This window comes from Oryx dammah, unplaced genomic scaffold (assembly GCF_014754425.2).
Source record: "Oryx dammah isolate SB20612 unplaced genomic scaffold, SCBI_Odam_1.1 HiC_scaffold_28, whole genome shotgun sequence".
NCBI classification, from domain to species: Eukaryota; Metazoa; Chordata; class Mammalia; order Artiodactyla; family Bovidae; genus Oryx; species Oryx dammah.
In genome coordinates, this window is record NW_024070212.1 from 13,795,700 (window position 1) to 13,813,564 (window position 17,865).

Here is a 17,865-nt window from a genome sequence, read left to right on the forward strand (position 1 = left end):
GCACTACTACCTCCTCGGCAGTAGCTGTGTACGGGGCAGGGATGGGTGAATACCCTCCCCCCGCAGAGAAAGGGCCCGAGAAGCATCTGCAGACCTAAAGGAACAGTGATCCTTGTAGACCCTCAAGCACAGCAGTAGAAAGTGGTTGTGTGGCTCTGGACACATCATACCTCTGCCAAGCGGGCTTTGTTTCTGCTTCCGTAAATATGGCTAATGATACATGTCCTCTCCGTTCTTGCAGGGTTAGTGTGAGGATTAAATACGCTGAGATGTATGTGAAGGCCCTGTGTTGGTTATGGAGTGTGGAACAAGTGTAAAAGATGGTTATACTGCTTGTTATTACCAGTCTAATTACGGGGGCAGCTGTGTCACCAGCCCGCTAGCTCCAATAACACCACCACGACAAGTTCATGGGGCGTCATTCCCGACATTCCCAGCTCAAGGCAAGGGGAGCAGTCTTTGAGTATTGATTTGATCTTGTGACCAGGATCCTCACTGAGTCTTAGCTTTCAGGCTGCTCCCTTTGTACCACCTGTGTCTTTATGGGCCTGGCTGGGGGCAAGTGCTGGACTTCCTGTCATCAGTGACCAGCTCCTACCACCCAGCCCCATCACATGTAGCTTGGAGGCATGGGGATGAACCTGATGATTAAGGAGTAAGGGGTGTTCTCCCCCTATTGCCAAGACAAGGTGGTTTTAGGGGAAAATTAGAGAACTCAGCCCCTACTCAAAACCTGAGCATGATTCTGAGAAGTTCTGGGTAACAGGCCTTCTGGCACAGTTGATAAGGATAAGTGGTAGGTCCATGTGTTTCCTTTTACCCCTTTCTCTTCACCTCTCCAGGGAATGGCTATGTCAGTGCTCGGGCTTCCCCTGGCCTCCTCCCCGTGGCCAATGGCAACAGCCTAAACAAGGTCATCCCTGCCAAGTCTCCACCCCCACCCGCCCACAGTGCCCAGCTTGGAGCCCCCAGCCGCAAGCCTGACCTGAGGGTCATCACTTCCCAGGGAGGAAAGGGGTTAATGCATCACTTGGTGAGTGGGGTGTTTGGACCAAGAGCAGGGGCTGAGGAATGGGAGAGTGGGGAAGGAGGACAAAGCTGACCTCCAGCGGAAGAGGTGAAAGTTAACCAGCAGCTAGGGCTTCCCGAGAGAATGTGGAATCGTGGCTTTTTAAGAGCTCTTCCTCCCAAAGGGCCTTACGAGAGGTTGAAACACAGAATTACCAGTCTCAGGGGTGGTGAAACGGGACACAAGGTGGGAGAGAAGGTTCCCTGATGATAACAGGAGGGTGAGAGGAGGACTTGCCGTCACAGCAGAGGGACGGGGGTTAGCCTGTGAGGATTTCCTCCACTGGTGGGCTCTGGGATATAGCAACTTCAGAGGTCAGTCAGGACAGTGCCCTGCTCTGATGCAGAGAGGTAGATGGGATGGCCCGGGGGGCAGGGGTGTGAGGGAAGGGCAGATGCCAGAGACTGAGCCATCCCCTTGGTTTTATTTCTGCCGCCAGACTGAGGACCATTTAGATCTGGTAAGTGAGGCTGTGAGGGGTTTGCTGGGGCTTTGAACCCCGGCCATCCCGCTGCTCTGTGGCCCCCAGCATGGAGTGCTGTGTGTGCCTTGTCCTTTCACCTACGTGTGTGCGTGCTGTTCGGTTAGCTGCCAGGAGCTGTGCTTAGTGCCAGGTGGGACACAGAAGTGAATGGGGTGGGGGCAAGGGGTTACCCATGCACGTGTGTGTAGCTGAGTGTCTGTGGACGTCTTCTTGTGACGTTGCATTCGTGCAAACTGACCTCTCTGTGTGTACGTGCACATGTGCGCGAGAGGGGAGCGGGCCTGCCCCAGGCCTCAGAGGTCCGAATTCGTTGTGTCCCAGCATGCCTGCATTAGGCCCCTGCCCTCTGACTCTACTAAGGCCCACCCAGGACAGGGCCCTCCAGCGGAGTGCCAGCCAGACAGGAAAATCGGCTTTCTAGGGGAAGCTGAGGCCAGGCAAGGCCAGAGTTGTCCTTGGCTGTGGGCTTCCCTGCCTCCCCGTCTCTGTATGCTCCTTCCTGCATACAGCCCATCTTACAGGCACTCAGAGGCGCACACAGCCACTCTTTCTCACACGCACACACACTTACATACTCACCCTCAGCCGGAGTGGGGTGGGGGCTCCCCCCGCCCCAACTCCCTGATGGGAGGCCAGAGAGGCTGGAAAAGGCAGGCAGGCTTTGGCGGCCAACACGGCGGCAGTTTCGGCCCCAGTGTGGAGTTGGAATAAACAAGTGACTCAGCAGCAGATGGAGCTGACAGCCCCACACACGTGTGTGCGTACACGCAGGCACACGCCACGCCAGGCCCCGCGTTCCCTTCACACATGCCAGCGGGCTGTGTGCTGCAGTGTGGCGGGTGGAGGGGCCAGCCAGGAGGAGAGTGGAGGTGGGGCCCTGGCTGGTGTTGGGGCCACGGGGCCAGCATGTGCACCTTCCCCTTTGCACATGTGTAGGTGGGAGTACATCTGTGTGTGCACGTTTCTCTCCGTGGATTTCAGCGTCTCTGTATGCACCCGTGTGTGTGTGTATCTCTGGGGCCTCCATGTTGAGGCATCCCACCTGGGCCTTGAGTTGCCCTGCTGGGCTTTGGAGTGAGGGGCCCGGGTAAAGCAACCCACCCATCTGCTACCTCTGACAGACTGTTTTCTCCTGCAGAACAATGCCCAGCGCCTTGGGGTCTCCCAGTCTACCCACTCGCTCACCACCCCAGTGGTTTCCGTGGCAACACCGAGTTTACTCAGCCAGGGCCTCCCCTTCTCTTCCATGCCCACTGCCTACAATACAGGTGAGTGTCCATGTTACATGTAGCCAGGTGCAATTGACCTCGGGGCAGGGGTGGGACCACCGAGCAAACACAGTGTATTCTCTGGGGCTCCCCCAATCTGAGGAAGGCCGTTGATTTGGGGGAGCCCCCAGGAAGTTCGAGTATTCTTGCCTGGAAATCCCATGGACAGAGGAGCCTGGTGGGCTCTATAGTCCATGGGGTCGCAGAGCCGGACATGAGTGAGCACACACAGCACAGCACCTAGTTAAGGCTGCCAGATTTAGCCAACAGCAACCTCAGATGCCATTCACACGGTGATGGTGTTCCTGGAACTGTCTCCAAGACGTATTTACGGAGAAATTATTCATTGTTTCCTCTGAAAAATCAAATTTAAGTGAGTGTGAGTATCCTTTATTTTTACATAGAACCTGATGGAGAAGGAGAGCCCTGTCCTTGGGCAGCTCCTGTCTGAGGTGGGCTGAGCAGCTGGATGACTCAGGCTGACCAGGTCGGGGAGTGAGGAGGGAAGTGTGTCCAGGTCCGGGAGGAGGAGGATGAAGAAATGAGAGAGAGGGAGGCAGTGGAGGCCCGAGAGGAAGCATGGTTAGGAAGATCTCTCCAGCTTCCTGGGAAAGCCAAGTAGGGACTCCAGGGCAAGGTGGAGGAGGAGGAAGCAGGCTCTCACCCTGATGTTGGCTTGGTGGAATAATGACGGGGGGAAGGGAGGAAGAAGTCCAATGAAGGTGGGGGAGGGGATCTGAAGGTGGCGTGTCACTTGGTGACGTGAGAGAGGTCTCTGGGTAGAAGAATTCAGAAAGGACACCCAGTGCTTGGACTCTCTTGGGTCCCCAGGGCTATCACGGCCCCTGTCATCCACTCACACCCTCCCAGGGACAGTCTGTGACGGAACACCCTTGCCTGCATTCCAAGCTGCTGTGTCAAGAAGGACTTCCCAGTGCAGAAACGCCTTGTCACCTTGCTTCAGAGCATCTGTGTGGCTGGGGCCCTGGTCTGTTTTTCTCAGTGAGGCGAGCCTCTCATGCTCCCCAGCTTCTCTCAGCTGTGAGTGACTTGCATCAAGGCTGTTCTGCAGTGAAATCAGACTAGAACAGAGACCGCTAAACTTCTCCCCACTCTCCAAGCCCCCATTCCAGAGTTGAATCATGCTAGGTAGTTCCCAGACAACGGTACAGAGAGCCACAGAACCCCACCTCTTCCCTGTATGTTAAACTCCAGAACCCAGCGCTGTGTGTAGGAAAAGCCCTTAGGTCAGGTGAAGGAGCTGGAGGGACTGCCTCATGCTGAGGGGCAGACCTTGGCATGTGTGTTGGGGGTCCAGAGTTTATCACCCGGGTGTCTGTGCAGTCCATTGTCCCTTGCGCGTGCTCCTATGTGTGTGCGCACTGCTAAGTTGTATCCTTGGGCAGCTTTAGAGAGGACTGCTTCAGATGGCTGCACCCTTGGAGCCCAGTAGGAGTTCTCCCCAGTGAGTTGTGGGTGGACGGGTCTCTGAGGCCCTTTTAGCCCTGGTGACCAGCGCGGTTGGTAGAGGGCAGCGCTCAGGAGCTGCTGTTGACTCGAGAATCCCGTGGTGGTGGTTTCCTGCCATCTTCTCAGGCCCTTCACCGGTCTCTGTGGAGCAGGAGGGAGGTTAGTCGGTGTCTGTGAACCTGGGACAGATGCTCAGCAAAGCCAGACTTTAGACTCTATTTGTCAGGCTGGTGAGAAAGCAGATTCTGACCCTGGGCTGCCCTCGGAGCCCTGCTGGGAAGCATTTGGGCTTTCTCACATCCTCTTGAAAACCAGGGACTCCAGTTCCTCCTGCTGCAGGAGTAGTTAAGTAGATCTCAGTTTAAACAGCAGGTATTTTCAGGTGACCCTCTGTATATAAACAGAACCGCAGTGAACACATTGCTGTTTAGTTGTTCACTGTTTATAGTTCCTGGCCCCCATCCAAACTCCAGCTGGGGGTGACCTGCCTCTGGAAATCATGGGTAGGGACAGGCCTGGCCCCTTGTTGACACTGGCTGCAGAGGTCTGGCTGTGGTCCTTCTAGGAGCAGACCAAGGGGCCGGGTGGGGAGTCAGGTCTGTAGGTAGGCAGGGCGGGAGTGTGGTGGGAAGGTGCAGAACTGGGGGTCCAGTCCCTACCAGTCACTGGCTGGGGCCGTCGGGCAAGGCACTGCACTCCTCAGGGTTGGTGTCCTTGTTTCTGAAATGAGTGTTGTAAAGAGTTGGTCCTCGGGGCTCCTGTCTGCCCTTGGTCTGCCTTTTAAATTTAAGTGTCTCAACACTCCTGGCTAACATTGTTGTAAGACCAGAGGCAAGCATGGACCAGCTGTAGAGTGAGATTCAAAGATAATAAAGAAGCCTGGGGTCTTGTCTGAGCTCTGCCATTGGTTTTCATTGTGACCTGGGGAGAGTTCCTCGAACTTGAGGCTGCAGTTGCCTCGTTGGTGAATGAATAATAACAGCAGGTAAATCCTGTGAATATTTACTATGTGCCAGACACTGTTCTCTAAGCTTCATATGCATTAACTCGCTCAGTCCTCAAAGCAGCTGTGTGAGGCAGGCAGGTTTATTGCCTCTAGTTTACAGACAGAGTTCATTCACCAAAGTCACATGGCCTGTGAGCGGAGGTGGCCAGGAAGTTTGACCCCATGGCTCGCATCCTGCTCCTGTTTGTTCCACCGCACAGATAATCCTGTCTTCCCTGCTCCAGAGGGCTGGAGCAGACAGCCCCTCAGGTGGTGTGGCAGGGGGCCGGCTGGCCGGTATGTCCTCCTCACCACACCACGGTGCTGTCGGCCCTGTTCCTCAGGGAAGACATTGTCTAAACAGTCCCAAACAGGCTGCGGCATGAAATACAACAGGGCTGTGTAAATTGTGAAACATTTCACAGTTCTGTTTGTTCTGTGACAGTGCAAACATCACAGTTTCTTCACTGAGACAGGCATTTTGGAAAACAAGACGCGCCACCTCATGGGGAAGTCACCAGACCCCGGGCGGTTGTCCCGCGGGCCCGTTTCCCTCACAGGCCCTCCTGGGCAGCAGAGGTGCATCCTCTTGAGTTTGTGGGCCAGCGGCTGGAGCCCTTGCTGCCACCTGTCCCGCGTGTTCCAGTCGTTCATTCCAGAGGCGCCATTCACCTAGCCTTTCCCTCGACTCCCTTCTGTCCCGGAAAGGCACTTGGAACTTGGCAGTCGAAGAGATGACAGTTAGACATGTATTAGACTTTCCCTACCTACCTTTTTCCCCTTCTTTTTTAAAACTGGCATTCTAAAAGTGATACCTACACATGGCTGGGGAAAAAAAAAGTTCAACACTTGCTTTAAAAAACCACCTCTCTTTTACATCCTGTTAAAAAGCAGCACCTCGTGGTTAAGATTTGCGTTTCTTTGAGTGCCGATTTCACTGAGTTCAGATGGGCTGATTTAATTATTCACAGCTATCATTAACAACTCCCCCCACCTTGATAGAACTCCTGGAGGCGGTTCCCCAGGGCGTGGAGCCTCTGTCCTCTTTCCCACAGTGGGAAGCTCCCCCTCACTTTCCTCCCTTCCCCTGTACAGATTACCAGTTGACCAGTGCAGAGCTCTCCTCCTTACCAGCCTTCAGCTCACCTGGGGGGCTGTCGCTCAGCAACGTCACTGCCTGGCAGCAGCCGCAGCAGCCACCCCAGCCGCAGCCTCCGCCGCAGCCGCAGCCGCCCCAGCAGCCCCAGCCGCCCCAGCAGCCGCCCCAGCAGCCCCACCTGGTCCCTGTCTCTCTCAGCAACCTAATGTGAGTCCGGGGGCCGCCCTGCCGGCATCTGTGGCGGGAGAGTGGCAGACGGGAAGAGGAGAGGCCCTCAGAGATCGGAGATCCCTTCAGGGTTGCTGTCAGTGGACAGCATGGGAGCCACTAAGTGGCAGCCCTGGCATCCCTGGTGTGGGCCTGGGAGACCCACCTGAGCCTCTCCCCTAGCCAGCCCAGGGGTGGGGGCCCCCCCAGGCTGCAGAAGATGACATGGGTCAGAAAGAAAACTAACATGATTTCTCTTCCTTCCTTTCTTTTCTCGGCACCCCCGCCCCCGCCCCCGCCCCCACGCACCCCCCCGCACCCCCCCCCCCCCGCCACCCTCCTCGTCTCTTTCTCCACCTACCTGTCCCCACCCCAACCCCGCCTCCCATCTTCTCATTCTCTGTCCTTTCTCTGGCTTGTGACCTCCCCTCACTTTTTCTGTCACTCATGTCCTCTGTTCTGTCCCCTGCACTCTATGCCCATTGCCTGTCTCCAGCCCGGGCAGCCCCTTGCCCCACGTGGGTGCCGCCCTCACAGTCACCACCCACCCCCACATCAGCATCAAATCGGAACCAGTGTCCCCCAGCCGTGAGCGCAGCCCTGCGCCTCCACCTCCAGCTGTGTTTCCGGCCACCCGCCCTGAGCCTGGTGACGCTCTCAGCAGCCCGGCTGGGGGCTCCTACGAGACGGGGGACCGGGATGATGGACGGGGGGACTTCGGGCCCACACTGGGCCTGCTGCGCCCAGCCCCAGAGCCTGAGGCTGAGGGCTCAGCTGTGAAGAGGATGCGACTCGACACCTGGGTACTGTAGCGTCGCCCCTCCCGTCTGCCGTTGTCTGCTTCACCCAGGGACTGCCCCATAAGCCACCCCCCAGCCTGTCTCGTCTCCCACCCATGAGGCCTTGTGGCCAGCTAGCCCTTCCGTCAGCCCGCACGGGGCAGGACCGGCACCCTTTCCCCCCGCCCCGACCAGAGGCCCATCTCCCCTGCCTCCAGCATCAGTCCTTCTGCTTGATGACTTCCCCCTCAGAGCTGGCCCTGCCACCAGAGTCCTGGCCCTGCTGGGAGAGGGGTGTGGGGGGCACAGAGCCCGTAGCCTGGGCCACACCCTCACACCCCCTTCTCCATCTCCTCTCTTCACAGACATTAAAGTGATGATCCCCACTCCCCTCCTCTCCGCCTCCCTGATGAAGAGTTGACAATCTCACCGCCCACCCCTCCCTGTCCTGGGCTCCTCCTGCTCGACCCCCCACTTCCTTTCTTGTGCTCCGTGTCCTGTTGACGGTTACATTTGTGTATAATTATTATATTATTATTATTATTATTATATTTTTTTTAATTTGGATTCTCGCTTTGGAGAGGGGATGCGCCCATCCCCTCTTTCTGCACCCCCCGCCATTTTCACTGGCTGGGAGGGGCTCTTTTTTGCGGGGAGGGGGGGACACTTTGCACGTTGTACACATATGCTGCAGGAGGGGGTGGGGGGCCCGATAGGCCTTGGGAAAGGACAGGCGCCGAGCCCTGCATGCGGAGCCCTCCCACCCCATCCCCCAGATAGAGGGAAATAACCAAAAAAACTACCAAACAACAAAAACCCCTTACAATAGACTGAGACCCCAAAGTCGGCTCAATGAGTGGTTTTGTGTTTTAGGGGGAAAGTGAGGCAGAGGTTCTGGAAAGGGTCTCTGCTTCCGGGCTGTTTTTGTGGCCACAGGCACATGGGGCAGAATACCCAGGCCTAGGCCCCAAAGGCCCCTGTGCACGCGCATACACCCTCTCCCATTCTTGTGTGAGCTGCGCCTCCAAGGTGTGGAGGTGCTAGCCTAGCAGCACTGGGGCTGGAAGGCTGTCGGGGAGGGGTTTGAGGTGGGGCCCCTGTGAAGCACAGCAGGAGAGAGACAGAGCCATGAGGAGAGGGCTGAGGAGGGGCCGAGGGGCTGGGACGGGGTGAGCTGCGCCCCCTCCCTTCCCCAGCGTTTTCTCTAAGATATACAGTGCAATAGCTCCCCGTCCCTCAGCTGACACCAGCCCAGCAAAGCTGGCCACGAAGTGCAGGGAGAACCGGGAGAGGGAGGTGACTCAGCAGGAGTCGCCTCAGGCACCCTGGGGCGTCAGGACCGAAACCATTGCATCCAGGGACTAGTGTGAGTGAGGGGACTCACTCTTCCTTGCACGTACACATCCCCAAAGGAGTGGACCTGGGGTGGTGTGTGAGGGTGGGAGAGGGAACAGAGGAGGCCCGAAGAAGGCCTGCCTCCCTTCTTTCCTCCTCGCCCCCTCTCCTGCCCTCCTACCAGCTCCTTCCGCTCCTGGCCCCCCCTTCCCTGCTCTTGGCGCCCTCATTGTCTCGCTACCTCCTGCCCCACCACCCCCAGGCCGCATCCCACCTTCCCTCTTGGCTACTGTAATTGTAAATAGCAACCTTTGGAAAACGTTAGCAGTGTAACAGTCCAGGAAACTGTTTTTTTTGTTGTTGTTGTATTGATATGAAATGAGATTCTATTTTTGTCAAAGTATATTGTAATAATAATGACTCAAACGGCCCGTACTGTACAGACGAGATTCTTCTGCTGTTGTTCTTGCTCCCCTCCCCTCCCCACAAGTCCACCCTCTCTGCTGCCTCCCCAGTGGGGGCAGCCAAAGCGTGGGGTCCAGGGACCTCAGGCTGGATCACAGATCAAACTGGAGGGGGCAGGCCCCCGGCCCACAACCCACCACCACCCCCTGCCCTCCAGGGCCTGGCCTGGGGTGACGTGGGCAGGCAGACTGGGGCCTGCGCCACTCCTTCACAGAAGCCCAGCCCCTCTGCCCAAGGGCTGCAGTGCTCCCTTGGGGTTTCATCCCGATGAGAAAGTAGAGTTAGACAAGGCCCGGTTGGTTTTGTGGTAGGTGAGTCTCTGCCTGCCTCTGCAATCCAGCCGCTTGCAGTATTCCGACACTTGATGCAGGGAAGGAAGCAGAAGCAGAGGGGTTCGTGTGACCGCACAGGTACCTGAGTGTGTTTATGAGGGCACCTGGTATTTATGTGTCTGAGTGTACCTTTGTATTTATGTGTGTGTGTGATTGCATGGGTGTGCCTTTGTGTCTCTGAGCCCGTCTGGGCATGTATGTGAGTCTCCGTGTGAATTGAGCTCTGAGGGCGCACGCGTGTGCCTGTTTGTGTATGTGCACGTGTGTGCCTGAGTGTGTGTTTACAGAGGGACAGATGGCTCTTGCAGCCATACAGCCCTGGCTTCCTGCTCTATGACCCTCCTTCCTGAGCCCCACTCTTTTCTCTGCTCCGTCACCTGTCCCCACCCTCAGCTCTGATGTTTATACTTCAGTTCAGGGGGATCTGGCATTGGCCCTCCCCGCTTCTCCCTGCAGCCCTACCTCTCCTTCAACCCCACGCACAACTGTCCACCCAGTGCCCACAGCTTTATGCACAGGTCCCTCTCCTGGAGTCCCCGCTTCCCCCCAACCCATCCTGCTTTTAGGATGACACTCAAGTTCTTCTTCCTCTCTGAAGCTTTTTCCGTGCTGGGCAGTCATTCTTCCTTATAGCCTACCTGCCCCCCAGCACCTGCCAGCTGGGCACGCACACAGTATGCCCAGTCTTCTGCACGTTCCTAGAGGGAGTGTCGAGAATAGATGAAACTTGGTCAGGACCTTGAAAGAAGCCAGGGTGTAGTTTTGCGCATGCATGTGTGCATCCCCAGAGCCTTGCCCAGCGCCTGGCAAATAGCCAGCGCTCAGTAAATGCTGAGTGGGTGAAAGGTGAATGATAGGTGCTCAATAAACGTTGAATGACTGGCCTTCCCTTCTCAGGCTATTCCCGCCATCAGTCCACCCACCTTTCTAGGCTGGGCTTGGCCACCGTTAAACACGGGATGGGGGAGAGGGCCCCTGCAGTTCACGGTGCAATATTCACCAGTTTTGCCCTCTGCCTTGTAATGGCAAACCTGGCTTTTGATTACCATGTGTGGATGTGTATGTGTCCTTTTCTTTCTATCCCTGGGGGCAGGAGCTGATCTGTGATTGAATATGTGACATTTCTGCAAGTCAGTATCCCAAAGTTTCTCCTGGGGGTAGCGGGCTCCTGGCCAGCCCAATGAGCTGGTCCCTGAGAACCCAGATCTCAAGTAGAGACTTCATTTCTTCTTCCTCTCACAAGCCAAATTTGCCTCCACCCACTCCTTTCTCCAAAGAACTGGGCATTTGCCAAAGTAATCACTGGAGTCATCCAATGCCCCTCCGCTCCCCAGGTTTCCCACAGCTTTCAGGGATAGTGGGCAAGAGGACCCCCCACCCTGACACACACACCCCGCAGTGGAACACGACATTTCTCCTCCCCCAGCAGTGCACTCAATGCAGCGAGACTGACCCCTGACCTTTATCCAGCCCTTCCCACCTTGAACAGGAAGGAAGTAATGCACCTTCTCTCGCTGATTATTTATTTGTTTGGAGAGACAGAAATGATGTAAAAGTGTATCTAGAAATATCTATATCTATATATTTTTAACTGACTCTTTGGAATCCCCTGGGGTGGGTTGGGGGGTGCAATTAGGCTTTCATGGAGGAGAGGCGACATGGAGCCTGGGAACGCCTCATCTCCCCTCTTACCACCTCTCTCCATCCCCTAAGCAGTTGGTAGAAGGAATGGGATTTGTATGGGGGGAGGAGGGGCTGGAATGTTATATGGAGAATCTGGATTCTCTCTGTCTTCCCCACTCAAGTTCCAGAGGGAAGGCGGGGAGGCAGAGAGAGGGGGAGACAGGCCATGGAGGTGCCCCACCCCCAAACCCGACAATCACCCACACTCCTGGGGCTCCTCCTGGGTCCTGGGCAGGGCGAGTCCAAGTGTGTGGCTGTTGATTTGTTTTCAATATTTCTTTCCGTGCTGTATGGTGATGCTTTCTTAGTATTCTACACAATAAGAAAAGACAAAGTCCTCGAGATTCTCATGAGTTTTGTTTGAAAACTCTTTCACTATATTTGTTGTAAAGAGGTTTACTATTAAAAGAAAAAGAATACACGTTTCTGATACTTTGGCCTGGGTTCTGGTTTCTTTGGTGCGGTCGGCTGAGGAGGGGAAGGAAGGGCTGAGTGGCTCTGCCACGGTGAGAGACCATAGCTTCACCTTGGCAGGAAAGAATGGTGGTTAGCCTGCCAGGTACTCAGCATATCTGAGGTGGGGGTTTCAGGTGAGAATTTCTTCCAGATGCTCTGTCAGAAGCAGAGGCAGCCCAAGGACTAAGGGGGGTTGTCTGGTTAGAAGCAAGGAAGGGAAGAACCAATACTGCTCAAGGCCAAGTCAGGAATGAGTGGAGTGTGTGTGATGAGGAGTAGTGGGGGTGAGGGGGACCCTCGCCTACTGAAAATTCTTCAACAGGAGCAACTTGCCCAGGCAGTAGTTAGGCACAGATGGAGTCCGCGTTCACAGCACCCAGGGTTCCCTCCAGCAGGGGTCGCCGCCCCACCCCTTCCTTTTGAAGTGCTTTTAACAGTGCTGTGGAGCCTCTCTTCTGCCCTCCTCGCTACGCCAAAGGGCTTCCCCACTTGCCTTTCTGCAGAGGCTGGTGGCTCTTACTCTCGCAGCCCCATGCCCTGCACCACCAAGCAGTGGGGCAGATGCAGGGGCCTGTGGAGGAGACTGCATATGCAGGGCTTGTTGTTAAGTTACTAAGCCATTTGCCACCCCAGGAGACTGCCACCGCCAGGCTCCTCTGCCCATGGGATTTCCCAGGCAAGAATACTGGAGTGGGTTGCCATTTCCTTCACCAGGGGATCTTTTCCACCCAGGGATCGAACCCAGGTCTCCTGCATTAGCAGGCAGGTTCTCTACCACGGAGCCACCAGGGAAGCCGTAGAGAGGGCTTGGCTCACTACTAACGGGGTCTGGCTCCTCCTCTGTACCAGGCTCACATTAGGTCCTGCAGAGGCAAAGATGGAGTATGAAGGGCTCATGTAACAGCGGAGACAGGCCTGCAGATGCCTGAGATCCACAAACCGTGGTTTCCATGCTTTGGCTGCTGCATATGCAGGCACCACAGAATGCTTTCATTCCTTGGGCTCCTCATCTGAAAACTATGTGATCTGTACCAGTCCTACCTCTCTCTCAGAGTCATTACAGATGTTCCCTCTCTTCCGCAGCCGGGGCAGAGGTGAACCATGCTGAGCAGGAAAGGGGTAAGAAGGTACTGTCTTTCAGATGAGGCTCCCTGCTGGCTGGCTGTGACAAGAACAGCCTTGACCTAACGCAAATCCTGAGCAAAACTTGGTATATCCCATGTCTGTTCCTTAGGCTATTTGGCCTGCCCCATCTATAGTCACAAGCCCCTGATGTCCTGGGTGGGCATTACTGTTGCTCACGAATATCTCCTGTCCTCTTCCCTCCCTAGGCACTAGAAGACTGTTTCCCAGTCCCTGTGTAGTCAAGTGAGGTCATCAAACTAGTTCTGGCCAATGGATTACACTGGAAGTAATGTATGTCACTTCCAAAATCAAGCTGGTAGGTGATTCTCTGAGTGCTCTTTGCCTATTGTGGGAACTGTGGAAACACATCAAAGCAGCCTGGATGGCTCAGCTGCCTTAAGGTGTTGTCCAGCACCACAGTGGACTTTTGCGTTAATCAAATATAAGGGTGTTGTATTAAGCCACAGATTTTATTGTGTCTGCCATATAACCTATCCTGTCCTGATTAATGGAGTATCCATTCACACTGGGACAACCTTGAAGCCCCATCTACTGCATACTTGCTATGGTGTGGTGGTACAAAGATCTCTGGATGTGGCACAGTCCAGAACTAGTTCAGCTGCTTACCAGCTGTGTGGCCTTGAGTAATCATCTTCTGCCCAAGCGACAGTGTCAGAGACTGGAATATAGAGCTAACAGCTGCCTGTCTTCTCTAACCCCAGCCTTCATCTTCTCCAACCCATCCTACCAACTTTGGCACACCAATCATCCAACGTCTCATGGTTCTCCACTGCCCACCAGATAAGTCCAAACTCCTGGGCAGGGCTCCCAGGGCCTTCAAAGAATGGACACAACCTCTTTTCCAGAGTTAGTCCACGCATCTCCACTGCACATACATCCCTTGGACTCTGGGCCAGCCAGGCAGCGCAGCCCACTCTTTGACAGACTCTTTTGCGTCTTCCCTCATGCTATCCTTTGTCTGAAATGCAGCAAACATTTATTAAGGACCTGCTCAGTGCGAAACTCTTTGTTAGGTGCTCCTGCCTCTCAGCTCACAGTTAAGTGGGGACAAGGGACAAGTGAACCACTAACACCTGAGTCAGCAGGCTGTGCTAAATGGCATATAGGAAGGATATAACTGGGCTGTGGCATCAGAGGAGGCTTCCTATGGGAGGTATTGGAACTGGATTTTGAAGACACGTACAAATGAGGGCGGGGAAGGCATTCCCAGCTGCAGGAATAGCATGTAAGTTATGGAGGGAGAATGGTGCATTCAGGAAATCAGATACTGTGGTATGGGCCAAGGCAGATAAAGCTGAGGAGGGAGGCGGAAACCTTGTTTTGAAGGGCCTTGATTGCCATAATTTGGATTTTATTCTGGAGGTATTTGGTCAAAGGATTTTAAGTAGAGGAGGGACTTAATCAGGTTTGCATTTTAGAAAGCTTCCTGGCAGTACCAGCTCCCTCTGACAGTAATGAAGAGGGAAGCTCTTCATAGTGTGGGTCACCCGTGAAGCTGTCCTTGGGACATGGGAGCTCCAAGGACCACGGAAGAAGACTGGAGGGCAGGGCAAGGAGAGATTCATACAGGGCCTCAAGCAGCATACGGGTTGGCATTGTATGGATCAGGTGAACCAGAAATGTATTGCCTATCTGTGATCTCCTGACTTCACTAAAGGCCTGCTTGACTTACTGGTCTCTTTTCTTGTCCATATCACATCAGGATCTTAGTTCCCTGACCAGAGATTGAACCTATGCCCCCTGCCGTGGAAGTGTGGAGTCTTAACCACTGGACCATCAGGGAAGTCCCTTGACTCACTTCTGCTACCCTTGAACAAGAGAAAGCTCACTGGTATATTCTTTGGGCCATCAAAGTTAGGGAGGAGTGTTTTACTGCCCAGGGGTAACTGCCCAGGGTGTGGCAGACCCAGTGTAACCCTAGAGGTCATTGGTTTTCTTTTGATAAGGGGAGATGACACTTCTTTACTAGCTACCTAGTGGGTATTCAGAAGGAACTACCCGGATGGATGAAGTCAGGGCTCAGGACAAGGGCTAGGCCAGAGGCAAAAGAAGCCTTGTGAGACAGGAGCCTAAAGAGTACCTTAATCTCTTCACGACTCAGTCACTTCATGTGTAAAATGGGTCGCTGTGAGATTTAATATTACATATTAATCACTTTGAGATCCATTTCTGATCCATAAGTGCTCTTTCACTGTTACGTTTATTACTGCCACCTGTAAAGACATGAAAATAGATGAGCTTACTTGGGTAAGAAGAGTTTCTGTGGAGGAAAAAAAAAAAAAACAATCCTGCTCTACATCCTTATTTCTTTGAAAACTTTCCTATCATTCAAGTTTTTACTCCTACAGTTTTCCCTCCATTAACCTTTTGCTGGTTTTCCCCATCCTACCCAGCTGGCTGTGATATCCGTGTCTTATGAATTGTCTTAGGAATCTGCCTCTTCTTTATAGCTTCTACCACGTTCTACCTGAAACTGTAGGTAGTAGTTTCTATTTTCTCTCTACAACTGGCCTGAAAGCTCCTCTTAAAAATTCATTGCCTCACCCATTTTTGTGTCTGGCTCAGTGCCTGGCACAGAGTATGTGTTCAGTCAGACTAAAATGAGATAATGCATGTGAAAGTGCACTTCATAAACTGTAGTGCTACTAACTACAAAGGATTTTTTTCCCCCCTAAAGGGCGTGGTGACTTTCTGCAGCTTCTCTGCTTTCCAGCACCAGACCCAGTGGGGCCGAAGAATGTAGATTCGTTTCTTCTAGTTATCACTCCACTTTAGAATGAGAGCCCAGTGGGCTCCTACCCACAGAGAGGTAACTCTTGGGAGGTGGGAAGCAAAGGGTGGTATCTGTTCCAGCCAAGGAGGCCAGACAGTTCCCTGCAGCTCATGTTCTTGTGACTCACCCCTCAATCCCATGGGCTGAGTAACTTTTCCAGCCTTGTGATTGTGGAAACTTGTTTCAGGAACAGCAAGCGGATGTGAAAGGGAGGTAAGGCGACCCCACCCCAGGCTCGGAAGCAGTTCCCTACCGAGCCCAGAGATTGCTTGTTTCTGATTCCAAACTTAAAATCATTCGGTGTCACTGCCAGTCTAAGGGGCACGTCCAGTCCCTGCTCTATTTCACAGCTGGTAAGCCCTGGGCCCAAAAGTTAAACACACACACACACACACACACACAAATAAAACCCGGCTCTCAAGTTCTTTCCACAGCGCCTCACGCAATTCCCGGGTATAATTCGCTTGAGCCCAGGCTTTATACGGCTTCCAGTTGGGCTGATTTGCATTTACCCCCGCCCCCTTTGCTTTGTACTCGTTTCCACGTGTTTACAGCTCCTTGGCCTCACTCGGGCAGTTTGGCCTCTCGTAAAGTGAGGTCCCCGCCTTCGCAGCGTGGCTGCACAGAGTCACTCCCATTTACTGCGCATCAGCCGCCACGTGCCCAATAAAAGCTGGTGACGACGCCAAGGACCCAAAAGGGAAGAGGAAGGGGAAGGACTCCGCCTATAGGGAGGTCATGCGCCCGCCAAACTCCGGCCATCACGTGACCGCGGCGCCAGTCCTCACCGCCCTCAGCTGGGAGCGGAGGCTGGCCCCGGTGCCTAGATGCCCAATCCCTGTGCTGCCAGCCAGTGCTGGGTGGGACCATGAAGTGATTCAGGATTCGGGAAGAGGAGAATCTCCATCTAAGGGGAAGGTGAAAAAGGGAGGAGCGAAGCAATAAAGGCACTTGTTTAACCTGTCCCACTGGGCTGTAAGTTCCCATGGAGGCAGCGATCGGCGTTCCAAAGGGCCTCGGGCAGCGTCTGGCATACAGTGGGTGCTCAACAAATGAGTGACTAGCAACTACCCTTCGGATGCTGCCGGAAGCTGCGCTGTCCCTGTCTCCTTTTACACCGACTCCCTCATTCACCCATGCCAAAGCAGTCGTTTGGCAGCGGGTGACCAAAGCTTGCTGCCCGGGCCCAGAAACTCCTCAAACAGTTTGTACACGCTCTGGCATGGGTGCGGACAAAAGACTCAAGGGCCACTCCTAAGCCCCACCTCCACCGATGGGCGGGAAGTGGGTTTTAAGGCTCACTCCATTGGCTCGTCCAATGACGGATGGGGCCGTTAGCCAACCCCAGCCTAGACAAGACGCATGCGTACACAAAAGATTCAGCCCCTGAAAGGAAAAAACCCCAAGCGGAGCGAACCAATTTTGGCTGGGTCTCATCAGAACCTCGAAGAGATGCGCAGGCGTGAAATTAACTGCCTGTCGTCTTGCCCAATTCGAGGGGAAGGGAGCGCCCTCTGGCCGTTTTCCCGGATGTTTAGCCTCCGTCTGCAGTTTGGCCAGATCTGGCACTGCCTGGAGGATCCCGCAGAAAGGAAGAATCCTGGTCCCTGCCCTCGGGGATGACACGGCCGTCCCCAAACAGCCAGGGAGCCCTGTTTGTAGAGGCCCTTCTGGAAACGGGGGGCCAACAGTGATGTCAATATTAATTTGACCAAGAGCGTTGTTTCCACTGTCTCAGGAGTTCCTCACAAAACAAACACACAAAACGCCCTGCAGGTAGCTTAAACAAAGAAGTGGAGGCTCAGGAAGGCGAAGGGATGAGGCCGAGGACACTGCCTTATGAGGGTGACACCGAGACTGAAACCCAGACTCACCCATACAGTACTCCTACCATGACAAGCCACCTCCCTGCTCTCCAAGGAGTTTATGTCTAGTTGAGGTGATGCCGCTCAAGATGTAGGAAAAGTGATGGTACAATTTCAGTCCATTTAAAAAACAGATAGTGACTACTAGAGGCGTTCAGAGTGGGGAAGATGAGGCTGCGTCAAGGAGATGAAGCTTCAAAATATGTATAATTAGAAGTATGTATAATTGACTAAATCTTAAGAACTGTGAAAAGAAGAGAAGCGAAAAGCAAAGGAGAACACGAAGGATATTCCCATTTGAATGCAGAGTTCCAAAGAATAGCAAGGAGAGATAAGAAAGGCTTCCTCTGTGATCCATGCAAAGAAATAGAGGAAAACAACAGAATGGGAAAGACTAGAGAGCTCTTCAAGAAAATTAGTGATACCAAGGGAACATTTCATGCAAAGAT

The 17,865-nt window shown here is 54.1% G+C and overlaps 1 protein-coding gene across 7 annotated transcripts in view; it reads left to right on the top strand.

Annotated features, from left to right (window-relative positions):
• MEF2D (myocyte enhancer factor 2D) overlaps positions 1-11,608 on the top strand; it is a 34,631-nt gene extending 23,023 nt beyond the window's left edge. For 6 of the 7 annotated variants that reach the window (XM_040230266.1, XM_040230262.1, XM_040230261.1 and 3 more), the window contains exons 7-12: positions 843-1,033; positions 1,509-1,529; positions 2,692-2,821; positions 6,372-6,582; positions 7,079-7,385; positions 7,727-11,608. In XM_040230266.1, the coding sequence (XP_040086200.1) occupies positions 843-1,033; positions 1,509-1,529; positions 2,692-2,821; positions 6,372-6,582; positions 7,079-7,385; positions 7,727-7,738 (872 nt within the window). In that variant the 3' untranslated portion in view covers positions 7,739-11,608. The remainder of the gene's footprint in view (positions 1-842; positions 1,034-1,508; positions 1,530-2,691; positions 2,822-6,371; positions 6,583-7,078; positions 7,386-7,726) is intronic. The other variant, XM_040230267.1, reaches the window with a different exon arrangement.
• The last annotated feature ends 6,257 nt before the right edge of the window (positions 11,609-17,865 follow it).